Raw genomic sequence first — 26,173 nt, 5'->3', positions numbered from 1 at the left:
TAGTTTTCTGCTAGCAAGGTTCCATTTCTAGTCCCATGGAATAAGAAAGATTTTGCCATGGCTTTAAATTTCAAAATAGTGTTTTAAGAGAGCTCCTCAAGTTCACAAAATGAGGGAGCAAAGCCCAAAGCAGATCCCTTGAGTCTTAAATAATTTTTACTTTGATATTTTAAGAAACTGTTGATCACAGAAATATTGCAGGTACGTTCCAGCGTTTCACTTCTTTCAATCTCTCTGCCTTTTTGGCCTCATTCTGTAGTGTTGATTTAAACAGTACAGAACAACTTTAGCTTGTTCCATAGCCTGGAATGTTTGACAGCAGCTTGAAGTAATAACTCCTGTTTTTTCCATTCCCTCCCTGTCAGGTCTTTACAAAACTATTTGCTTATTTTAGCATTCATAGCTGCTGGGAATTCACAGATTCTGCTGTAATGAGAGACATTTGCTTGCAGTCCCTCACAGAAGGAACAGCATACATTTTAGTTTTATTTGGTCTGGTGAATACTTTTAGTTGAAATTTTATTAGCCCTACTTTCTTATCACGGAGATGGGACTGTGCAGCTTTTATCCATGGCTGGACACATGAATCAGAGGCAGGTATTTCTTTGGGAGACTGTCTTCTTCCATCCACACTCAAAAAGGGAGGTCCTGCCCCAGGAGGCTGGATGCATCCTTGAAAGTGTGAACTTTACTGTAAATTCTAATTCCAGGTTATGCATCCTCAAATTTCTCGCCATAAAAATCAGACTTTTCACATGGCTTTTAGAGTCTTTTTTTAATGTGTCAGATAACCTGAGCTGCGGGGAAGCCTTCCAAACACAGCTAGATCCAGGAGACTGCACCTATGTGAGGCTATCATTTGTGCTCACAGAGCTGGCACGTCCCCTTGCTCCTAGAGATGGATCCATACCTGGTTTTAGCTTGGTCTCATGCAGGGACCCAAAAGAGGATAAAAATCTGCTAATATTTCCCACTCTGGACTTCATGCTTTCCACTTATTTTATTTTATTTGTAGAATATTTATCCTGAGATAGATTTTAGTGTCCCTTTGCTCTCTTCCTTCAACTTCTCCTTGTAACTTGCTTGTACCCATTTTGCAAAACTGCTAGTCAGCTAACATAAGGAAAATCAGATTTTTAAAACATTTACTGACTAACAGTTTTATCCTTCATCCACCTTCTTAAGCTATTTGCTTACTCCTACTCTCACCCACCTCTCTTATGCTACTTGTTTTCTCCTTCTCTTCCTTGTTTTCTTAGAGCAGACTCTTTTAGGCCACAGACTTTTTGTTTACTGAACATTTTGAAAGCCCTTAGCACATTGTGGGCTGTGCCTTAATCCATAAAAAAACTCCAACAAACTGTGTAGCAATGACAGCCAGGCACAAAAAGTGTTGTAACTTGCATGAAACGGGAGAGAAAACGCAAGTTGCCAAAGAGAAGGACTCAGAGGAAGCAGAGCACATGTGTTCTTGCTAAAGTGAGATTAACCTTAATAACAAGGGATCCTCCCACAGTGCTACCTCTCATGGAATTAATGAGGGTGCTGGGATTTCAGGAAGGTTTGTGATGCACAAAACCTCAGCTCCATCACCTTGCTATCATTTCATAGATTGTTTCATAGATTTTGAGGTAAAATGATTGTGACTGTTTCTTTTGCCTGCCTGCAGAGCACAAGCCATAGAAAATCACTGTTCATTTTATATACATCAAGCCTACATTCCAATATATATACAGTCTAAACCTATGTGGCTTTAACTTTCTGTTGCTAGATCTTGGCATTTCTGTTTCTGAAGGGTTAAGGAGAGGTCTCTGGATGGATAAATCATCAGACAGAAATATCACACATATGGGCCACCACACGCTTGCAGCCCATCCTTTCCTTCATCTGATCCACATTATAGCCTGCTATTCTATGCTTCCAGTGTTACCTTTGTTTCTTGACCTCTGAAGATCCTACCCTTTCTGAATCTTTTGAATGCTTTACCTAAGCAGAGTGACAAACTTCCTGTAGAAGAGCATGCTTTGATCCAAATTACAGATATTCAGGAGGCGAGAGTGGCCCATGGATAGTTACTTTTTAAAGAAACAAACATCAGATGTATAGATCCATCTCAACAGATTTCCAGATCCTGAGAAAATATCTCTAAATGTGAGATTTCCAAAGTCTAAAAAAATATATCTGAGATGTTACCTGCACACCGCAGCTAACTCTGTTGCAGTTACCTTTCCATTCAATAAATTTTTTCTGATGAATATAATCCTTATGAAATTCTAAGCCTCTCAGGAAGTTATGAGACTTTGCCAGTAGTGGACGCTTGGTCATAATGTCCTGAAACATTTCATACAACTTCCCTGACAAAGAGGATGGAGGCTCAATGATAGGAACATCATCCTCAGGGGACTGTTTTTCTGAAAGAGAGAAAAAACATCAGCAATCTGTTCTGCCTCCCTGTTTCTTGCAGTCAGCTTGAATACATACACACACAACCAATCCCATTAAAAGAAAGAGATGCTTTATTTTATTTTTTAAAAGCACAGCTTTTGTCTTCTACCCTTTGCAATAACACACTGGCTTTATATCTACAAGTAAAGCCACCCTTCTCATCTGCAGTCATGGGAGGAGTCACTTAACAGACTATCAGCAAATTTTAAAAGAAAAACATTTCTAATTAGCATGAAGCATGCCTCTGGGGTAAAAATACAGAAAAAAATTAAAAAGACAAAAAAATCACAAAATTATCATCCTGATACACATGAAAATCATGCTGGAAGATCCACAGTGAGGCAACACAACATGCAGCAATTTAGGGAGAACATGTGAGAGATTATTGACAAACTGTAGCAGAAGCGTGTATTTCTTAATCCATTCCTGAATAGGAAGCACTGTCTGGTAAAAAACAAATAATAATTTTGAAACTCTTACCCATATCTACCATATCTTTGGCCCATCGATCCCAGAATTCATTTGAATTTGAGGACCAGTACAAGCCATCCAGCAAATTCCTAGTAAAGATGTTTGTCCAAAGACCTGCAAGTCAAACCACATGGGAAAAGTAATACATCACAACAGATTAGTGACAGACTATTAAAAATATCCTTGGTAAATATTATTGGCCCAGATGACCTGACCCTGTCATGACACAGCATAAGCAATAGGTCTCACAGAGTGCAAACATAATGGTGTCAGCACTTCAGATGCTTATTCTCAAGAGATAACTACACTCAGACCATTTCATGTGTAGTAGAGAGTAACAAAATGAGAGGTATCAGCCACCCAAATGATGGTTTAGAGTGCTTACTGTACATGTGAAAGAAAGCAGGCCTTGGAAGTGTGGTGAAGCCATGTAAGCATCAAGCCTTACTTTAAACCATTTTACTTTAACTTAATCCAAGACTCATGTTTTCCTTTCAGGCATGCTTTGTTTCTTTGGAGTTCAGCTGGCCCAGGATCAAACTAGAATGGGCTCCATGTGTTCTTGGAAATGAAAAAGAACTACCCTTTGTCATAAGCCCCATGCCAGGTACTCATATGAGGAACAAACTCAATCTCTAGCAGACTCGATATTGAAATACAATTTTTTTGTCTCTATTGGATTCTTGGTTTTGGTATCAAAAGCTGAAATTCTGACAAGGATTTTAAATGTGCCTGGGACAGATGGACTCCTCTGACTAGCTGCTTTTCCCCTTTTCTTTACCTTTAGCAAAAGAACAACCACTCTAAGCAGTTGCTAGAGGTTAAAAGGGCTTCTTTCATCCTTCTGGGCAGGGAAGATTATTGACACTGTTCTCAACTCACAAAGCTCAGATGTTTCTCTCCTTTGTGGGTTGTTCTAGATTAGCTATGTTTTATTTTCAGCTTCTGCCAATCCAATGGCGACGCATTGCTTAGAAATGTAGTTGATTTAATTGGAGAGCTGATTACTACTCAGGGGAAAAAGGCTTAATATTTCCTCAACTTCTCCACCATCTTGTTTGGTTCAGAAAACGGGAAGGGGAATAAAGCTGCAACTCTCCCAAATCTGCCCAGGTTGAAACAGAGGACAGGAGGAGAGAAGCTTTACAAGGAGCAGAAGTGTACAAAAGGGGTAAAAACCCCTTTGATTCAAGACCTAGAGCAGACAAGCTGGCAAGGAGGGCTGTACACAGACCAGTGGCTAGATAGTGCCATGCTTTCTACCATGTTGTGACTAATTATAGTACACTGCTAGGTCACCTTCCAGATAGCAGATCCGAGATTCTGGCAGCTTCTTCACTCTTCTTCCCATAAAGAACTCGCTGTCAAAATATTCTGAAGGAATGGAGGCTCCATATTTTGGTACAGCCACCTCATATGGAGAGAACTCTGCCCACTCTACAAAAGAATTGACACACAATATGTTTACTGGAATACAAATAAGAAAGCAAAACTTTTCCCTATGGATAAAGCTGTCCACAAACTCCATGGATCTCGCTTGCCTCAGTAGATCTGTGCTGTCAGTCGCTTTGTATTGTAAACTACACCGTCTATTTCCATACAAACTTAGAGATTATTTGCATAGAAAATGAACTAAGACCATGAAGAAGGATTACAGAGCCTTGGGAGCAGCAGTGATAGACTCAGGAGCACAGATAGTCTTTTCATCTATCCTCCCAGTCAAAGAGAATGGGCTTGAAAGGGCAAATTGCACTGGGAAAATCAATAAATGGTTACAGGAGTGGTGCCACAGCCAGGGCTTTGGCTTCCTAGACCTTAGCACTTGCTTTGGGAAACCTGGTCTCCTAGGGACAGATGGGGTTCATCTTTCAGGGAAATGGGCTTGCCAATCTGGTAAGGAGGGCTTTCAACTAGAGTTGCCAGGGGAGGGAATCCTCAATCCATCCCACTGCCACCCCTTTGAAGCCAATTCGAGTAAGTGATGTCCTTGGCCTGAAGAAGGATCACAGGCCCGCAGGAGAAAAACTGAGATAAAGGATAATGGAATCCCAGGCAGTGAGGCAGCTTCAATGGGGGCCCAACTTAAATGCCTCTATGCAAATGCACACAGCATGGGAAGTAAGAAGGAAGAGCTGCAAACGTGTGCAAGCCTGCAGGGCTGGGATGTTATTGGCATCACTGAGACATGGTGGGACGACTCCCTGTGACTGGAGCATGGGAATGGGTGGGTATAAGCTCTTTAGGAGGAACAGGCAGGGGAGAACAGGAGGGGGTGTCACCCTCTATCTACATCAGCAGTCAGCTGGAGTCTCTGGAGCTCCATCTGGGGATAGGTGAGTAGCTGACAAAGAGCTAACGGGTCAGGGTTAAAGGGAAGACAGAGGCTGGTGATACCATAGTGAGACTCTGCTATAGGCCACCTGACCAGGCTGACCAAGCAGATGAAGCCCTCTACAGGCTGATAGCTACAGCTTCCCATTCACAGGCCATGATCCTCATGGGGGATTTTAATCACTCTGACATCTGCTAGAGGGACAATACAGCAAGGCATTAGTAATCCAGGACGTTCCTGGAATGCATTGGTGAGAACTTCCAAGTGGTAGAGGAGCCAACGAGAAAAGGTGCTATGCTGGACCTTGTTTCCAACAACAAGGATGGCCTGGTGGACAATGTGAAACTTAAGGGCAGCCTTGGCTGCAGTGACCATGCAATGGTGGAATTCAGGATCCATAGGGCAACAACGAGGGTCTGCAGCAAGCTTGCTACCTTGGACTTCAGGACAGCAGATTCCAACCTCTTCAGGTATCTGCTTGGCAGGGTATAATGGGATAAAATCCTGGACAGGAGAGGAGCCCAAGAAAGCTGATCAATATTCAAAGATTACCGCCTCTGAGCTCAGAAGCAATGTATCCCAAAAAAAGAGAAAGGCAGGCAAGAATGCCAGGAGACTTGCATGGATGAACAAAGAGCTCCTGGACACTCTTAAGATAAAAAAATGAAGTCTTCAGAGGGTGTAAGCAGGGACAGGTAGACTGGGAGGAATACAATAAGCTGTCCAAGAAGCCAAGTGAGGGTGGTGAGGCACCGGAATAGGTTGCCCAGGGAGGTTGTGGATGCCCCATCCCTGGAGGTGTTCAAGGCCAGGTTGGACAGGGCTTCAAGCAATCTGGCCTTGTGGGAGTTGTCCCTGCCCATGCAGGGGAGGGTTTGAATTAGATTATCTTTTAGGTCCATTCCAGCCCAAACCATGCTATGATTCTGTGATACGATTCTATGAACTAGCTTTTTCAGCTCAGGAGTCTAGCATTAGCTTCCAAAACTTAGATGTACATTTCTATATAAAAATTCTGGGATCCCACTTGCTTCTCTAAATCAAGAGCATCAAATGTGCAACAGGCAAGTGCAATCCAACTTGCAAGGAATGACTGGCCTGAAACTTCTGCTAATCCAAATTCGTCAGCCTACATGATACAAAAAAAGCAGCCTGGAGACACATCAGCTCTCAACTAGAAAGTGTCACAGGGAGGGTATGGCTGTGCACTTTCTTGACTCAAGCTGCTCTGTACACTTCTTGCAGTAGCACAGAATCCATAAATGTTAACAGATATAAGTACTGTTTTTTCTTTTCAGTATCTGCTCATTTTAATACCTGTTTTTGAGTGTAGCCTGTGTCTATTTAAATGGTATCATATCACACCTGTCACAGAAATCATACCCTAGTCCATTCTCATGCCCTCAGTTTTTAGGGAAGTGACAATTACATTTCACAGCACCTCTCCAAACTAAGGAGCCATCAAAGCCATTTTATAGGTGTGGAACTGAGGCAGAAAAAGATCACTGTTTTCCCCACACTCACTCTCAGTGCCTGTGGCAAAACTAGAACTTCAGCCCAGATCTTCAGAAGTGCCCTGTTCATGCCTGAGGACGTTATCCAGTAGATCTGCTCTTTCTAATCAACACCCAGCAGTTCACAAAAGAGACAAACATTTTATTAAAAGATGAATACTAAGTGAGGGCAAGTAGTAGATGTATTCCCCCTTTAATCTCCACACACAAGTACCCTCCCTCCAAATTCACTTTAGTCCCTACTCAAAGTCAGAAGAAACTCTAGGAATACTTACCTCTAAATTTGAAAGTACTGAACTTTTCCTCTTTCACATTGAGAACTGCATAGAAAGGCAATGGATTTTGTCCATGCTCCAATGCCTTGCGCTGGTCTGTGAGTTTGTACTTTCTTGGCTAATCAAAGAGATTAAAAAAAAATCACAGTAAACAGCTGGAAGATGACACTGAGAATCTACCTGAGTACAGATAGACTACAGGTGTTTTACAACCTGGAGGAATCTGTGAGTCACATTTTCATAAAAGACCTCTTCCTTTTCTTTCAGGTTGCCTTTTTAATACCCAGTAACCTCTTCATTAACACCTAAATGCTTTGCTTGCCTGCATCCCACAGATCCTTACTAACGTTGAGACTAATGTTCACATGAGGACAGATTACTCTAATTCTTAAGTGTCCAACTAGAAACAGGTTTTAAAAGACCTGAGCTTCCAGGGCAGATTGCTCAGTACTTTCTGAAAGTTTGCCTACTGAAGCAGCTAGAGTGTTGGGCACCCTAGCACAGAGGCACGTTCAAATCATTAGCTATTCAGGAAGTTCCTGGGTACAAGATTCTCAGTCACTGTTTACAAATCACTTGGGGATACTCAGTCAGTTTGAATTTGTTCCACACATGACGTCATGACATCAAAGAGTAAAGCTCTAGTGAAAATGAGTGGCTGTTTCCTGCATGTGTGTCAGGACCATGTACATACCTCTTCATGTAAGAACATTTCCTGAACGAGTGACCACAGAGTTGTAAAAGATAAGACGTGTCCTGCTTTTGCCCTTTCAGCAAGCTCCTTATGATAATACTTCAGATGTTCTACAGACATAAGGTTGAGCTTGCATTTTGTCACTTGTTCTTTTACTGCCTTAAGTGGCCCCTCCAGACTCTTCTGTGACCAGTCAGCATGTTCATACAGGTCTGCTAGGGTCCTAAGGAACAGGAATGTGAGAAAATCATCCATTTATTTGGATGATTTAGGAAAATTACAGTAAGTACCCAGCCAATTTCATCAGAGAAGCAGCAAGTCAAACCGAAGTTATGATCAAGAACAAACAGTAATAGCTTTACCAGGGAATTACATTCAATTATTAACAATTTAAGCCTTTGAAAGAGATGCATGTCTTTCCCTGTGTGGAAATGTAGTGTCACAGTCATTCCAAATACAAATGTCCCTTTCTATACGCACCATGTTGAGCCAGAAGCTCCAGTAACGTACGTAACACAGTCCAACAGATTTAGCTTCTGAAGAGCAGAGAGGTGGCCAAACATAGCTGACATTGCTCTGAGACCTCCGCCTGTTGCCATAACAGCTATTACTGGGACCTGTTCAAAACATCAGTGTTATCTTAAAATGACTCACTTGCCTACTTCAAAAAGTCTAATTACAGCTCCTAGAATTTCCCCAGCAGACTTTCTCAGAGGACAAAGAAGTTAAATCAACATTCAGCCAGTCTTTACCAGTACCTTCTTTAAATTCATCTCCAGATACTCAATAGGCTGCCTTAACACCAAAGTTTGGATGAGTTTTAATATGCAGTGATTTTAATCTTCTTTCCTCCCCTTGTTCTTTATAATTGGAATTGCAATTATTTATAACAAATACTGATATTATTACAAACAACAAAAATAAATGTAATTAAGAATGGATTCAAGGAAGTTCTGAACAGAGTTCAGAAAAACTATATTAAGCAAACAAAAGGAGTCTTTGGACAGTATCCATTCAAGAAATATTATTCCCACAAGAAAATCAGTGTTCACTTAAATATCCAGCCTCGATCTTGGCAACAAAACATACTTCAACTTGAGTTTATTATAAAAGGTTCTTTCTCCACCCTAAAGTATTTTGACTTTCTGGGAAAAGTGCTCTAAAAATGAAAAAAAAAAAAAAAAAAAAAGCCTAGAGAAGGGACATTCCAATGATTTAATAAATATCCATGTGAATTTCAAATACTACTCTTCCACTTAGTTTGGGTTGACCGGCTAGGCTGTGTCTAACACGTTGTACCAATGCCTCACATCTTGCTGACGCACTGCATCACACAGCAGGAAACTCTGGCTTTGAATGTGGTATATTATGTCCTTGGGAATTTGACCCATTGAAAAGAATGGGGGCATGAGTAGCTGAGCTGAAATTTTAGATAAGTATGGGGTATGTCAGGCTAAGAACTTCTGTTCTGCTGCCACTCAAATCAATGGGTTTGTCATCAACATGCCAGAACTACTAGAAATTTTGGGGGGTGTTGTGCCAATCCTAACTCAATAGACCCACAGCCCGTGCTTGGATTCCAACTCACAGACCTCATGTCCATGTAGATCTCTTTCCAGATGAAGAACCCTTTTCAGGGCACTGGCAACCACTCTCCTCCTTTTTTGCAAGAATTCTTGCTCTCCTCTACACAGATCATACCCTAAGCGCACATCCAGCTTTTCTGTGCTGAAACACAAATAAATCCAGAGGCATGGGACTGGAGTTTAAAATGCATATGGATCTATCTTCAGCAACTGCAGTCTACTAAGTACCATTGAAAGCCATGATTCACCATTCAGATTTAGAGACAGAAATGCAGCTTCCAGTTTCAAATAAATCAGCTGTTTTGCTTCTACACGGTCTCTTTATTTCCTGATGTTTCAGTGTAAGTTCTACTGCCAGCTAAGGATAGTTAATATGAAAAAAGAAAGGCTTCTTTGTGTCTTTCAGTAGCTTTGTAAGATGAATCCTTTCTATTCCTGCTTTATATAATTTCTGAGCGAAGGGTGACTTGAACCTACCAGGGTCTTTCATGGGGATTTGTACCACAGATTTATACAGAAACAGTACAATGAAAAAGATATTTTAAAAAATTTGATTTTCTTGTTGTCAGAATCATTACTTTGGATTTCACCTTGCCTAGCCTGTGCTTCTTTCTATTGATATCACCAGAGCTACAAATCTGTTTTCTTGAGAATATCCGTGTGGTTGGAATAATGTATACATTCTGGATGTTTTGCTTCTTTCAAATTTTTCTTCCTCCTTCTGCGTCCCTTTCGAAGAAGCCTCCAATCACAGTCTTTGTTTTTTTGACACAAAGGACACGCAGTGACTAAGTTCCTCACTGTTTTAAAATCTCATAAATTATTTTGGTTTGCATCTTGGCATGACTCTTCTGCCCCAAGGATATTCAACTTTGATCAGTTGTGGTGACTCTTTACTGGTGACTTAACTATTGTTATATTTTGCCCCTAGTCTTGTGCATTCCTTGTACCTAAATAAATGATACTCTGTTCTAGAATTCACAGTTCAAAGAGCAATAAAACCTTTAGAGAAAAAAACAAAACAAAACAAAACAAAAAACCAGTCCTCTTACCAATCATTTAGTTGGAGGTACAACTGCAATGGCACATTCTGTAAACAAGAAATGACAGCAGCAACATGAATGACTGGGAAAAAGATGTCTGAAACCCAGATTTTCAGTGCCTCTTGGAATGCCCCACATCAGAATGCCCCACACCACTATGACCCTCCATACAATTTTTTTAAAAAACTATAGTGGGAAAGAGAAGGAAAGCAAATATCCTAACCCACCCTCGTATTCTAGAGGATGACAAACAGGACACAGATAACGACAGTGAAAGGAGGAGGAAATATAAGTCAACACATCCTTCCTGGAGGTAAAAGAGAGTCCCATCAGAGGAGTGGGACAAACAGACATTCATTTTTCCCTTCTCTTTATGGGAAAGTCTGCTGAGAAATTCTTCTCCTCTTACTCTTGCCTTTCATTTGCTGCAAGATCTGGGGAAGGATGCCTGGCTGTTGTTAACAGATTCATCAGGACACATAGCATCATTACAATTGGTTTTAAAGCATCTTGGAGTTGTATCTTTCCACCAGTTATCATCATGACTACACACAGAAAAATGGGTCAGAATTGTTCTCTGAGGGCAATATAAAACTAATCCAAATTCAACCATCTAAAATGTAGATATATAGACTGAGGTAACCACCTGGGCTTCATAGGGAGCAGTTGGGCATCCCAAAGCCTTGCTAGGGGTATTGAATTTTCTCCTTTAACTGTGTAAGGAGGGCAGAGTTTGGTCTTAAATGCATCTAAAACTGGCCAGTATTAATTCCCAGTTTTGAATTTTACTGACAGAAAATTGGTATTTCTCTCCAATAAAACTTTTTTTTTTCACAGAAAATGTCTATTTGCACAAAATTCTCACTCAGACTTACTACATCATTATTTTTTTTAATGTTATGGTGTTAAATTCTGAGTGCTACTTTACTCTTCTCTCCAAAAGATGATATAAATGGCAAAGCACTTACATATCTGACAGGGAGGGTTACTCTCACTTTGTGTCCAACAGGGAGATATCTCAATGGTACTGTTAAGGTGTCACTTAAATTGCTGTTGTCATCTTCCTTATCAGTAACTTTCTACCAGAGAACAAAAAACATGTGTTTTTTATTCACAAAAGAGAAACAATTCAGTTCTTCACTGTTTGGTGACAGTGGAAATAAGCAGGCAGTATGAACAGTGGTGGTGCCCATTACCTGCAGCTGGACCTTGAGAACTGGCTCCCAAGCCTTCACGCAATGGAAGTAGAGAGTATGTGTGTCCTCTGTAGTTCTCTGTGTTCCCTCATGAGATGCAGGCACCGAAAGCACAAGATTTTTACCCTCTAACGAAAACAGATTTGTTTAAAGAACAATACCACTGTTCAGGCACAAGGGCTAACAAAGCTGGCAAACTTTCTGCTGGAATCATTCTCTGTGGCAACTCCTCTGTAAGCTGCCACACTGGCAAGTCTCCTACGGCACAGGAACTGGTACCCTTTTGCCTTTACCCCGTAGGCTGGAGTGCTTGCAGAGTCAGCACTCCCTCATACTTCCACCATCAAAGTTTACTGTGTTCAGACTTGATAACTTCAAGGAAAAGACACAGAGATCAGCACTACAACTGGAGGCAGTTTTCCCTGCATTATGTTTTGTCATTTTCAGAACATTCTTAGTTGTCTTTGTATCCTAAAATGCCTCCATTTGGGTCTGAATGGCTATGACAGGGTTGATTTGGTAAGCACAATTATAGGCTGGACAGAGAAAGGATTGAGAACAGCCCTGACGAGAAGGGCTTGGGACTGTTTGTTGATGAAAAGCTCACCATGAGCCAGAAATGTGCGCTTGCAGCCCAGAAAGCCAACTGTATCCTGGGCTGCATCAAAAGAAGAGTGGCCAGAAGGTCAAGGGAGGTGATTCTGCCCTTCTACTCTGCTTTCATGAGACTCCACCTGGAGTACTGTGTCCAGTTTTGAAGGACACCAGGACAGGGAGCTGTTGAAGTGAGTCCAGAGGAGGGCCATGAAGATGACCAAAGGGCTGGAGCACCTTTTCTATGAAGACAGGCTGAGAGAATCAAGGCTGTTCAGCCTGGAGAAGAGGAAGCTCCGGGGAGACCTTCTCGCAGCCTTCCAGTACCTGAAGGGGCCTAAATGGAGAGGGACTTTTTACCAGGGCACGTAGTGGCAGGATGAGGGGGAATGGTCTAAGCTGGAAGAGGGGAGATGAGATGTAGGTTCGATACTAGGAAGAATTCTTTAGTGTGAGGGTGGTGAGACACTGGAACAGGTTGCCCAGGGAAGCTGTGACTGTGCCCTCCCTGGAGGTGTTCAAGGCCAGGTTGGATGGGGCTTTGAGCACCTGGCCTAGTGGGAGGTGTCCCTGCCCATGGCAGGGGATTGGAACTAAATGATCTTTATGGTCACTTCCAACCCAATCCTTTGTATGAGTCTATGTCCTCACTTTACAGAGAAATCAGCACACCTTTCAAGTATTTCCTGCTTTCATTAATGTCCACTTGCACTTCCAAGCAGCAAACCTCACGGGACTGAAAAAGATAGGAGTGGAAAAGTGTAAAGACAGCAAATGACACATCTGCAACAAATAATGAAACATCATGAAGACAACCACTATATAGAATATAGAACCACTACAGAATATAGAGCCAACTAATCTGGTCTCAGTGCTGGAAGTAATCCAACTGCACAAGAATAAATAATAAACTCTGATTATTATCCTAGGACAGCAGCCCAGTTATATTGTTTCAGAACTAGCTTACCTCTGCAGTGGTGGATTGCCAAAGGTTGTTATACCCATTCAAGATCTCCCAAAATCAGGTAACTGTACAACACACATTTGTCCAAACCCAGCTACACATACATATATCTGACAATTACTTAGGAAGCATGGGGGAAAAAACCCAGTGATGATTTTCTGTGTATCGTGGCAGTGATTAGTCTTCAAGGCATCTTCGTGCTGATTCTGGTGTAGGGAGATCATGTGATTTATTCTATCCTGTCCTCCACCTGAGTCACTCCAGTTCACCTTTAATAAGTCATGTCACGAAAGTTTTCCAAGCCGTTTCAGGAACAACACGTGCCAATCATTACAGCTATTATGCCTCATACAGAAAATGAGGGGGAAAGAACAGAATATGTGTTATTCTGCCTCAGGGGTATTAAAGGCTAGCATCTGGAAATCATGTGCAGGCTTGGAGTGGTTGGCAGGTAGTACTTTGTACTCTTTAGCTGCTGGCCTAGCCCAAGGAGGGAGGTAACGTACCACGTGCTGACTAACAACAAAAGAAGACTGTGTATTTCAAGGACTAAAATTACTCCTTATTAAAAAAGTCATTTCCCAAAAAGCTGGTACATTAGATAATGTTCCAGTCACTAAGCACAGTGAATACTTGCTATTAGCTTCTATAGAGTCATCCCTTGTATAAACCTTTGTTTTTCCTACCAAGTGCCATACTGTATTACATGAAACACAAGCAGTTTCCACCTTGAACACCAACAAATACGGGGTTGTGAACAAACCACAGCTGGGAAAAATATTGACTTCTCTAATACCTGAGGACTTCAAGAAACACAGCTTTTTTTGTATTGAGAGGGCAACAGTTAAGCCACAATAAATGGGAATCCCTTTATAATGCACACCATGCTCTTACCAATCATGGTAGCTTCTGTTCTGTATAAAATTTCAGATGGCTGAGAGGAAGAGGAGAGAATCAAAATGAAGAAAAAGTCACTCCAAGCTAAATTCATATGTGAACCTTACCACTAAGACATCATTGGTAATGAGGCGCTCTGGAGATCCAGGACTGAAAAGATAGAATCAAAGGACAAACAAAAGCTGTGTAAGTATCTGGTATTTTTAACAAATACTAGTTGTATGACCTTTCCTACTTAAAATCAAATATAGTTGTGTTAGTATCACAATTTGTTTTCTAAAAGACATAATACATTATCACCTGCTAAGCACATGAACCAAAATGTAGTAGCCAAACTAGATGAAAGGCAGGAGAGCCCATAAAAATACCAATGCTTCAAACTATGTGCTAAGATACAGCTGAACAAAGGTACTGGTCTATGTGGAATCAAGTCCTGCTATTTAGCAAATGAGCACATGACTTGTGGAAAGCAAAGACTACTATTAACACATACTGCAAACATTTATTAGGGTATTAATTTCTGACTGTTCCAGATTATAATTTACAACTGATCACAAATGAATAGCAAACAAGAATTAGCTCACACTGTGCTATATGTATGACTAGAAAACACAGAGGTAAGTAACAGAAAGTCTCTGTCCCAGACATTTCACTTTGTAAGACCTAGGTCTGTCACTGAATAGATGTAGTTATTTATTACTGTGAGTAACCTATAGAGTCTACTAAAAGCATCTCTCATTAAGGTCAATACTCCCACGTGACTATGCTACCCACATTCAGAAGTGCTTCATACATCTGAAAGGACCATTGCAGTTGTGTAGTATGTAACCTTTGACTTTCTGCAGAGCCCAGGGTGCTTTACCAAGCACCACTTTCAGCCTTCAAACTTCTATTTCAGCTGTAGAATGTATTTAAATGTAAATAACTAGGTTTGACTTCCAAGTATGGAAAACCTGTCACATGCCTTATATCTTGAACGGTGAAAGATGTTCCTCTTATTTCTAACCTGAATCTATTCAGTTCAGCTTCCAAACACTGCACCTCATTCTGTCCTTATTATATATTTGGCTGTGATTGCTTTCACATTCTCAGGAGATGCTTACATCATCTCTTAAGGTATCTCTCATTGATAAATTAAATAGATTTTCACTGTGGGAGGAATAACCAAGAACACCAGTGATTTTCTTCTGCAGCTTTTCCATTCTTAAGAATAAGAAGGCTTATTTACAGTCCCTTCCTCTATTCACACAGTTAGTCAGTTTTGACTGGACTATATATTTTTTTATTATTATTTTTTTTTTGTAACATTAAGCTGAAATATGCTAGAATGTGTAGTTCAGGTTTTTTGTCCAAGCAAACTTGTGATAGCATTTAAAAGAGAGATAAAGTTTCTCTCACGGGATTTGTTCTCCTCCAGACAACAACTTTGAGGGGGATGGTCTTAATTTTTTTATTTGTTGATTGCTATTGCTTAATGGGTGACTTTTCTAATACTGTCTAAATAACTCTATGTATATATTGTGATAATAATACAAAACAAGTTTTCTTGTATTTTAGAAACACCATCGTGTTCTAGGCATTGTTCGATTAATATTAACAACTTGAAGAGCATCTCTGTTAAGTTAAACACATATCTTGTGTACAAGTCATCACATCATGCCTATTTACATTTCCACAATCAGGATATACACGTTCAGCATAAGGTAGGATTTGTAAGAATTACAGTAAAATGCAGAATTAGCTGCCAAAGTTAAGACAAAAAAGTTTGAAACAGTAATTTCAGCTCACTGCTGGGAGGAAGGGCTGGAAGAAGTTCCTCTTTCTCTAAGATGTTATTGCTCCCTGGAAGATCTATACATTTCAGCTTTGGAATTTTACTCACATTCTTTCCAACCAGAATTCCACTTCCAAGCTTTCCCATTTCCTAGTGCACGTCTCTTTCTAAAAAGAAAAGGGTAAAATACATACAGATTACTGGAGGCTGCAAGAATTTTGCAGTACAGACCCATTTAAAAAGCACTTCCATGGCTGACATCTCTTCTGCTAATGTTACCACAAAAGCCGCATGCTACCACTTTCCAAAACTGAGATTGCAATGGAAAACCACAGCCATGGGAAGATTAATATTCTCCCATTGTGGGATATGTAGAATTATACATATTTCCAAATATACAGTCAGAGAGGGAAAGCTTGCTTAAGCAGAAATGCAATGGCTTTCTGCAAAATGGTGTGCATGGAGGGAAAGGCACTGAAACCCAGCAAGAAATGTGACCAATGCCAGTGTCATCTCCATATACAAACCAGTTAAATCATATTCACACTCAATCCAGCAGAGATTAGTCCAGCAAGAGTAGTCTGGGCTGAGATGGTTATTGAATCATTGTCTTTCCCAGTGACTCACCCAGAGGCTAAGTGCATGGCACCAGCTTGCAGAGTCATTACAAAGACCCATATTAACAGTTCTCAGCATCTGGGAGGTAGCTGTTCTTTAGGAGGACTGCCTCCTTCCTGCAGTGAGCGTGCAGCAATACCTCAGCCACAGCTCAGGCAAGCCCAGGAGTTGTCACAACCTACCCCAGCTTTGTTCCCTTGACAACTCTCTGTCATGGCCTTCTTAACAGAATACCAAAGATGTTAGCAGAACAGGCGTCCTCCTACTATGGGCTAGAGAAACCTGAATCACCTAGAAGGAAACCCAGCATGGACATCAAAAGAAATCTGAAAGAATAATTTCATTCAAGTGGTTAGTGGACTGTCTTCATGTTTTTAATAAAAGCTGCCCTTTAAAAGGACATGCCCTCTAAGCATGGCAAAAGTGGAATAAAGCCAAAGCTAAGGAATTTATTTGTTTGGATTATAAAAGATAAAAATTACTATTTACAGATGCTAGCTATTAACACAGTTTGCCCCCACAGAGACAGTGGGCATGAGAGAGAGGCAGCTTCATTTTTGGAATCTGTGAACAGAGATTAACGAAGTCACAAAAATCCAGCACAATTAAATCAATTTTTATGAAATACTGATAATTATACCAATGTATATGGATATCTGTTTATGCAGACCCAAACCTCACCTAACACGGAAGCCAACGTGGAAAATGAGGCCTCACTGATCTCTCTGCATATTTTCAGTCCTTACCTCTGATTTCAAAGCAAAAGTCTCACGGAGTGTCTCTCCAGGTCTGATTCTGGCAACATTAAAAAGAACTGTGAACTGCAAGTCATCTTTGGTGAGTGGATCTTCATCACATACTGCCAATTCTAAAACGTTCTGGTAGTAGGATAAAATAAATAAGAACTCTTATTGAGCTGCTATTACACAGAAACAAACAAAAAAAAATGGTTATACACTTTTGCAGCTGATTGATAAGCACAGCTGTAAGAATAAAGAAGCCTGAGCTCTCCTTCAGGAGTTTGTTAATGTGGAACAGTCATTAAAGTCAACCTTGGAAAATTTACCACGGAATAGAAGAAGACTATCCATAACAGAGAGCTCTCCCTGTCCTGAGACAGAAAAGATGTCACTGCTCTGCACCTCACTGATAACCCACCCAAAGAACACACTCACTTTCTGTGATTCTTTTATTTATTTATTTTTTTCTGTGATTCTTTCTCCATTCCCAAAGTTCTCATAACTACACAGCTTAGGGTAGGATTAAATTTGCTGTTGACTCCACAACAACTTGTCCACCCTTCCCTTGCAACCAGTAGAGAGAAAGCTCTTTCTAAATTAACCATCCAAAATAGCCCAGATGAAGGATGCTACAGCAGTACTTATTTCTCTCAGGTGAAAACAAAGGGAGTTTGGACTAGCTCAGATGCAGGCATTCTTATCATCAGTGCCTATAACTAGCTGAGGGGAACACTACCCCATACGTCTGCTGTTTTGGGCTAACCTGGCAGTTGCAAATTCTGTTCCACGTGTATTTTTTAAAGTTATTTAGCACAGTTGGTCAACGGGGTGTCAACTGAGGATTCCCAGCTATTCAATATGGTGAAATTTTTATTGTTTTACTACCTCAACTTCACTCTGGATCCTAAAGTAGAAGGTTTCGTTCCAGACAGGGTTGTCAGAATTCTTGATGGTTTTGGTCTGAAGCTTCCCATTTGAAGCAGATGGCAGCCACAAGCGCACATAGCAGTCTGATGCACTCACTGGAGCAGAGAAAAAAATTTAAATTCAATGTCAGTGTTACAGATGGAAAGTAGGGAACGGCCATGATTATAGGGAGTAATAAATGCTACTCCTTTTTTGTTAAATAAGACAACATTGGTTGGAAGCAACCAAAGAAAGCCACTTAATTCCTGGTTAACTACAAATTGGAAATGTACACATGCACATACTAAGTACACTAAGAGCCACATTTCCCATGTGAAGAGAAAGGTATCAAAGACCCCACTGACCATTCACTGGGCATATTCCTTACTATTGCAGTCACCTATGTTAAAAAAGTTTAACTGAAACTAAAACTACTTCCAAAAAGGGCTGTTAGGATGATTACAGGAAAGGAGAACACATATTAAAGAGAAGATCCCAGGACTGGCTTGCTCAGCCTAGGAACACAAACATGCGAGGGGACATGACGGCTCTCTAGGAGGGTTAGGTGCTACAGAAGAAGTAGTTGCAGCTAGAGGCTGGTGTGGGCCCAAGAACACAAGGGCATGCAGAAGTCGAAGAATCTTCATCTCACTTCCAGCCTACAGCTACTCCATATGGTTAGTGCAGTCAGTGCCTCGAGCAGCCGTCCTTTGGGAAGAGCCAGGGTGGGAAAGCACATTTACTTTGAGAAGCTTGACAACGGTGTGAAAAGAAATCTCCGAGGTGATGTCTTTCAGAGCTGGAGTCTGGACTTGACTGAAGATTTCTACTGCAGCCCGAGATGCCTAAATACTTCAGACTGGTATCAAGCAGTGAGTAACATTGCCCCGCAAGGTTTTGGCAGGAAAGTGGAACTGTCCCTTCAATAGAGTAGATAGAAGATATCATTGAAACTCAGAAAATCAGGCTTCATCACACTACCACCTTTCTAGTGTCCACTTCTGGACGTTGCTATGTGGCATTTGCAACAGGAGAACAGGAGGCCCTTCGGCAGGCAGCTACTCAGCCAGCAGAGGATTCACTCCCTCTGGCTCCCTCACGTCCAGGCTTGGCCAAGGTTGTGCTCAGCCCTGCATGGTGAGACACGAATGGTCTCAGCTGTAACTCAAGTAACTCACTGCAAAGTGACACTTTTTTTGGCTGAACATGTCATTTTTCACTAGAGGAATACAAGGGCCAGAGGTTTCAAGAGTGTGAGAAAAGGCAGCTCAATGTCTCTGTCATGACTGAGGAACCCACAGGAGACCTCTGCAAAAATGGCAGCTGAATGGTCGGTCCCTAGTGCACCTTGAAAAGGAGCCATAGGAAGCTGTGAGGATGAAATAATGGGTTAAAGAAAGTCAAATACAAAAGTACACAGAAAAGTCTGGTTTGCCCGCATATTCAGCATGTGCTTAGGCCTGGGTCTGCAGAGCTTCTCCTTAACCAGAAACTATCAATAAAATTTAACATGACTGCTCATCTGAGAATAGGACATACCACAAATGTTGCTGTATTTTAGAAGGCTTGATATTCCCTAATTTACCTTTGATCATTGTGCGTAATTGATACATTTAGGTGCCTAAATACGTGGCCTGTGTGGCAAAATTCCAGTCCATTATATTATTTATATCACGTATCAACATCAAAACCAAATAAATCCAAGCAGATTCAAGATTGCAGTGTCCTCACAAGGTCCACCCTCCCTTGTTGGCCCAGGAAATTAATCTGAGAGTCTTGGTTTTTACCAGCTTCCTGATATACCACTAGATATGTCCTCCAATCTAATGATTATCTCAGACATTTGTCTAATGATAGTCCTGGCATTAGTACTTCTATTGCTGTGATTTATGTACATTGCTTGTGCACCTGCAGAACTTAGGAACATTGCTCACTTTGTAAATTCTGGAGGTGACTAAAATCACAATCAAACCACAACTCACATAGGTCTCTGGACTTGATGTTCTTAGCTTGTAGGATTCTTACAGAAAGCATGTGGATGGGACAAAACTTCATCTGCAGAGAAAATAAATATGATTAGGTTTATCAGCTCAGAATACAAAAACAATGTGTATTTTGAACAGTACAGGGGACAGTCTGTCCTTTTGCTCGACTGAGGTGAGGGGACCATCCTCCAGTGGAAGCACACCACACTAAGAGGAGAGCATGATTGCTCATGGGGCTATTTGCTAAGTAGCTTGAGTAAGTGAAGACAGAAGAAGAAAACCTGGACTCAGAGAATGGTATGGAAAGCTTTTGTAGTCATCTTATAGGTGCCTATTTTCATACAACCAGACGCATGCATGGCCATGGTAAACGGTTGTACCCTCAATCTGCCGAGGGTCCTGTGCCACAGGTAGGTGAAAACTGGGCCTCTGGAAGGCTAATGGGAATGGAATCACTTGAGATCTACTTCTATCACAAGCAAGCTATGATTGTAACACTTATTTCAAAGCCTTTGTTCCTAATTGTAATCTGGTCAGAAAATATTTACTATATTCAAAAGATGTTCTGATAAACCTTAATGAACACACATATACAAACGTGACAATCTTGATACTAAAAGTGGGAAAATATTTCCTACTTTAAAAAAAAACAAAAATGGAACCTTTAAATTTCTCGTCAATTTTCAGTAGTGTTTTATCTGATGTTTTGCATATTAGCATGACTTATCAGCAGTAATAATTAGCAATAAAATACAGTCCTGCTACCACTAATAAATGACAACAGGGCCACACCATGTTGGAGTTTCATTAGTTTGAATGGCAGCTTAAATTACACAATGACTGAAACATCTTACCTATTTGTCAAAATGAGAGTATCCCATTCCACCATAACAAAATAACAAGTTTCTTTTTTGAAAGTTAGCCCTGGTGATTAATTCTCCTGACACTGAAATATCTCCAGACACTTTGGAGATATAGAGACCTGGGGAAGAAGGAACTTCTCTACAGAGTCACTCACTATGATTATTCTGAATTTCTTCTAAAATGGGGTGGAAACTATTGGACACATTTATTACAGATGAGAATAGCCTTCATCCAGTTTCATTCAGTTTCATTTAGAGATAAATTATGTTACATCAAATGGATGTCATTTGAACTGTGAATTAGCACATTAAAATAAAGGCTAAATATAAAATTTTATTGTTACTTTTAAAGTTACGGCCTTTTTAAATTCAGATTAATATTCAAGAGTCACCCTGAGCAGAGAAAGGTTAAACCTACAAAATGACAGATAATCCTGTCTCTTGGCCTCTTAATGATTGATTGAAATGCTTTTTGTATTAAAATGCAAGACACATTTGTTCTTGTGTGACAAGAGTAGTTTCTATTATGTTTTCCTCCAATTTGAAACTGACATATTTAAAACTTTCTGAGCTTAATGCATTATGGACACTACAAGTTACTGTTGGGATGTTTCCATATTATTCCAGTTGCCCGCTGAAAGAATTTGACCTTAATTTTCCGGTGCAAATAGTTATTTAACATAGAAGTACCAAGTGGAACACTCAGTCAGCATTCCTCGTGGGTTTCATTAGCATGAAATATTGGATTATGTAGCCAATTACAGGGCTGACAGTTTTTAATTAATGTGTTCATTCTGTGTTACTTCGTAATCAACTTCCCCCTTGCTCAATAGAAGCCCAAATAATTCTCCAGAGTCTGCCTTCTCTGGAGAAATGGATGCTGGGAAACAATTTTCTTTGAACCTGTTGTGATGAAAAATTCCTTACTGTTTATAAAAATGGTGCATGTGCAGTTCACCATGAGAGTACTCAGCTTTGGTCAGACATGTTTTCATTCTTTCCCACTAGAGCCAGAGAGCCTCACTCCTCCTCCCTTCCCCTTTCAACAGCGAACACTTTCCTTAAACACATCAACATCTGTCAACCCTGTGATACCCTTTCAGAACTGGGTGAATTCATTTTTTCATCAGAAAAAGGCAGAGGTAATTTTCTTCTACAAACCAGAGCAGACTATTAGGGCCTGATTTGGGTGGTCTAAAATAACACCCTTGCCCAAAGGTGCTGTGTGGAAGAGAATGCTTTGGAACCAGGCTGATAATGAAGCTTTTTTATAGTTTCTAAGTTTGTAGCTTTAACCTTAATTTGATGCATTTCCAAGTTGTGGTTGAATCATGCCCTCAGTATTTAAGATAAAATACATGGTAAGAATATGCCAAATGATTACACATACCTTTCTTCTACAAAAAATAATTATGGTTAGAGATACCATTTACTATTTTCATAACATTAAAATCAACATCTAATTTCACAATTAATGCAAACTGATAAGCATAGACACTGTATCCAGACAGCTCGTGAGAGTCTTGCAGCTGTACTCGTCTTGCCCTTTTGAGTTCACTTCCTTGGAAGAACCACATTTTCCTGCATAAGCACACAGGAAGTGACAAAACCCCTCTGTAAATACCCAGAGTCAAAGGTAGTTTTTTCAGAAGCACATAATTCTATTTTTGATGGAAAATGAATAGTGCCAAGTGGAGGCCATTGACAGAGTGCAGAATTCAGCCACCTGTGTATGTTTTCACCCTAGGTCATAACTCTCCAGACCAGTACCATGTCCAGAGTCCCAAAGAGCAGGGTAAAAAAGGCAAAAGAAAACAACAAAACTCAAACCCTAAACCCCCCCCAAAATAAACTTCTTTTCACTTGATATAATTTAGCAATAAACTACATTTCTGTACTGTCAAAGCAAGTTTTGCAGGAGCCATTTCAGGTTTAAAATACAGAGAAGTCAATAAAGAGGAGATAAAACTAGCACAGCAGAATTACCACAGCTGTGTTAAACTTTAACAAACTGAAAACTCAATCTGACATCTCATTGATTGTAATGATATGCATTTATTGGCCTGCTGTCTGGGTTCCAGAAAATAGCTGTATGACAGTCAGCTTCAGGAGGACACAAAATTCTCCCATTTGCAGACAGTCAGGCACTTCAAAAGACAACTTTGAAAGTATGAAATCTTCTCAGAGCTCATTAACAATGAGGAGACTACCAAAATGGTCTTTGGACAGCAATGAAAGAAAAAAACCTAGCAACAGCTCATATATTTGATTTTGCCCCTCCATGCTGCTCCTAGAACAAGATCTCATGGCTACGTTCACTACAAAGTTATTCTTCTAGGGAGTAGTTTTTGGAATCTCAGCATTTTGTTCTCCCTGCACCAAACCTAAGCAGTTGTCTGAGCAGTTATCACCATGAGATAACACCCAAGTTATATGAAGCTTTATATGAGGAGTTTGCTCTGTTTCTCTTGATCCTGTAAATAGTTGTAGGATTTATCACTCAGCTTTATCATTATCTTTCAGACATGCTTTCTTTCACAGATTACTTTTTCTTCCAACAGTGGTGTAATAAAAGCAGTACAATATCTTGTGTACAAGATTTCACACCAAACTTAATCATTTGGCATATTCTTACCATGTATTTTATCTTAAATACTGAGGACATGATTCAACCACAACTTGGAAATGCATCAAATTAAGGTTAAAGCTACAAACTTAGAAACTATAAAAAAGCTTCATTATCGCCTGGTTCCAAAGCATTCTCTTCCATACAGACTATTTAATATCTAATATGGGCCGAGTTTATAAGCCCCTCCATCAGTGAGAATACTGCTAGCAATTTGCCCTTCCAACTAGCTTCATTTTCATTAAAATTGGAGGAATACAAAATTCTGGTGGGAAAAGTGACTGACTGTTCACAAACTTTTACTATAATTTCTTGTTATCACTGATGAATTGTTTCAAGAGTCATTGTAGATTTGGGATGTATACTGTGCTCATATTCTACCACTCACCTCTTCACATGTATGAGTGGGTCCCTCAGAGCTTTGTATAGACAGAATTTCTGAGTATTTTACCACATAAGAATTATTCCATAGTTCACAAAATAAAACTGCTAAAGAGTAATTATTCTTGGCCAAGCAGAAGAAAAGGCACTGTTACAAATATTAAAAGCATTCCCAGCAAGTAGGAAAATACTGTTGTCCATCGCTTCTGTGCCACATTGGCAGCTTTTTTAAACAGCAAAAAATTAACTGGAAGACTTCTAGCAGGTCTTCTGAGATAGTTCAAAGCACCCAGACTTTTCTAAACTTTTTTTTAATATAAAAGGAAAAAAAGACAAAACCAGCACAAAATCACTCTGTTCTGATCTTCATATCTATTTACTGATTTACACATACTGAAAAGTGCCTGACAGAATGGCAGAGCTACCTGCAGTATTGAATGAATCTGCTTGCTTGGGAATAGAAGCTTTCAGACTTGAAGCTGTGCTTGTTCTCTAACCTTTTGCCTGTGTTGCCTGATAACCAGGAATATGTGCACACTCATGGAATAGCAGTTGCAGCATTAGGATGAAACATAAGATATTTTGGTATAATTTAGGCTTTCTAGATAAAATAATACCTAAGCTACCTGCTCATCTACAAGATCCAGAATTATCTTATTAGATGCAACACTGGCATTTAAAATGGATAGATACTATTTAAGACAGATAGTTCTCAGTCTGACAGGTAGACAGATTAGATGTAAATTTTACTCAGAAAGTGCATTGCATTTACAATTTATGTTCTTTGTCCTGAGCATCCAACACTTGACTATTTTTATTCTATCATTTGAGCTATCTGTTAAAGATATTTTCCTGAAACTATTTCCCTGAATCACCTGCAAATATTACTGTGGCACAAGTATACTAAGTATTCTTTATTCTTAACGATTAATGATTCTTTATAAGCCATAGCATGCAACGTTGCTTCTCACTGTAGTTAAAATCTATTAGCATTTGTATTTCTTTAATTTACTGCAAAATTCGATACATACAGAATGGTTACTTTGTAAATAATGCACAAATTACATTTCGGACACCATGCTCATTACTTTTTAAAGATATATATGCGAAAATCACTTTCAGCTAGTAATTCTGTTGCTTCATACTAAAAACAAACCAGTTAAAATCTCTGAATGGAACTTGCTATTAGAAGACTCGAGTCCAGACACGAAATACTTCCGCTAGAACTGGAGACACCGTAAACATCACACTAAAGATATCTAAACCACCCAAATAGCTCACTAGAATTCTCCCCTGCAGCAAAAGAAACATAAAATATGCTTTGTTGATAGAAAAAGCTGCTGGGTTCTCTCAGCTGGGGCAAACAACAAAATTGCTATCCTGAGGAAAGCAGGCAATGGGTTTAAAGCACTTTCATTTTACGTTGAGGTAAATGCATCAAGGCCAGTACACTCTTCCTTCCCAGTGTTTACTCCAGCATGCACATCTCACAGTGAAAGAAAAGGGATACGTTTCTGCCATGTCTTTGCTGAAGCTCACTTTAATTTTAGTTACTGGAAGGTAAAAGGGGGAAATGGTTAATTTGCAAAGTTTAAGATGACCCTGCCACATTGTACCAGCAGCAGTTTGTCTCTGCAGCTCAGCGGATGCAACGAGGAGGGAGTTTGCTCGCGAGAACTGGGGCAGGGAAGTCCCAAGAGCTGGGACACGGCAAAGTGAGGAGCTGCAATTCTCTTACCTTGGCTGGTGGGCTCCCCATGACAAGCAAGATGGCAACAGCAGCAGAAAACCCAATTTGGGTAACAGATCCGTCAGCTGACAAACACGCTCACAGCTTGTTGTTCCTGTGAAATAACCTGAAGGACACATATAATTTATACAGGCACTGAGCTCCACCCTCTGCCTCTTCTGTGTGGGTAAGAGTCTGCCTACGTCTGAGAGGGAAAGATCTGCAATGTCAGAGGTGAGAGGAAAGCTGCAGTTACCACATTTGGCCTGTCTTTTTGTCACCTCTCACAATTTCTTATTGTCCTGATATTGTCCTGACAGGTTTTTGGGTAGATTCTGCCATGGACACAAAGTCTTCCTTCACTCACCATCTCTTATACCTCTCTAAGTCAGTAGCTAAATTTTTTGTAGCTTTTATGTTCTTCCACAAAGTACTCCAGAAAAAAAAAAAAAAAAATCAAAGCCAGGGGACAGACAAATCTCATTTTTATGGTGTGAGACCAACCCACTTCTGAATGTTCTTTTAAACCCTTGCTACAAC

At 40.2% G+C, this 26,173-nt stretch overlaps 1 protein-coding gene across 1 annotated transcript in view; it reads right to left on the bottom strand.

The window, feature by feature from the left end:
* LOC127385120 (cytosolic phospholipase A2 beta-like) overlaps positions 1-25,743 on the bottom strand; it is a 34,484-nt gene extending 8,741 nt beyond the window's left edge. Inside the window, exons 1-18 of the mRNA XM_051620518.1 lie at positions 25,643-25,743; positions 20,032-20,104; positions 18,793-18,969; positions 18,029-18,165; positions 17,150-17,281; positions 15,894-15,952; positions 14,119-14,161; positions 12,823-12,886; positions 11,557-11,684; positions 11,329-11,439; positions 10,370-10,407; positions 9,324-9,459; positions 8,212-8,348; positions 7,732-7,954; positions 7,038-7,155; positions 4,216-4,353; positions 2,926-3,030; positions 2,226-2,411 (exon numbers count right to left, since the gene is read on the bottom strand). Of these exons, the coding sequence (XP_051476478.1) occupies positions 2,226-2,411; positions 2,926-3,030; positions 4,216-4,353; positions 7,038-7,155; positions 7,732-7,954; positions 8,212-8,348; positions 9,324-9,459; positions 10,370-10,407; positions 11,329-11,439; positions 11,557-11,684; positions 12,823-12,886; positions 14,119-14,161; positions 15,894-15,952; positions 17,150-17,281; positions 18,029-18,165; positions 18,793-18,969; positions 20,032-20,104; positions 25,643-25,663 (2,026 nt within the window). The 5' untranslated portion in view covers positions 25,664-25,743. The remainder of the gene's footprint in view (positions 1-2,225; positions 2,412-2,925; positions 3,031-4,215; positions 4,354-7,037; positions 7,156-7,731; positions 7,955-8,211; positions 8,349-9,323; positions 9,460-10,369; positions 10,408-11,328; positions 11,440-11,556; positions 11,685-12,822; positions 12,887-14,118; positions 14,162-15,893; positions 15,953-17,149; positions 17,282-18,028; positions 18,166-18,792; positions 18,970-20,031; positions 20,105-25,642) is intronic.
* Between the last annotated feature and the right edge of the window lie 430 nt (positions 25,744-26,173).

Source organism: Apus apus, chromosome 5 (genome assembly GCF_020740795.1).
Source record: "Apus apus isolate bApuApu2 chromosome 5, bApuApu2.pri.cur, whole genome shotgun sequence".
Classification (NCBI taxonomy): Eukaryota; Metazoa; Chordata; class Aves; order Apodiformes; family Apodidae; genus Apus; species Apus apus.
The sequence above is the reverse complement of the archived record's forward strand: the minus strand, read 5'-3'. Positions and strand labels throughout refer to the sequence as shown.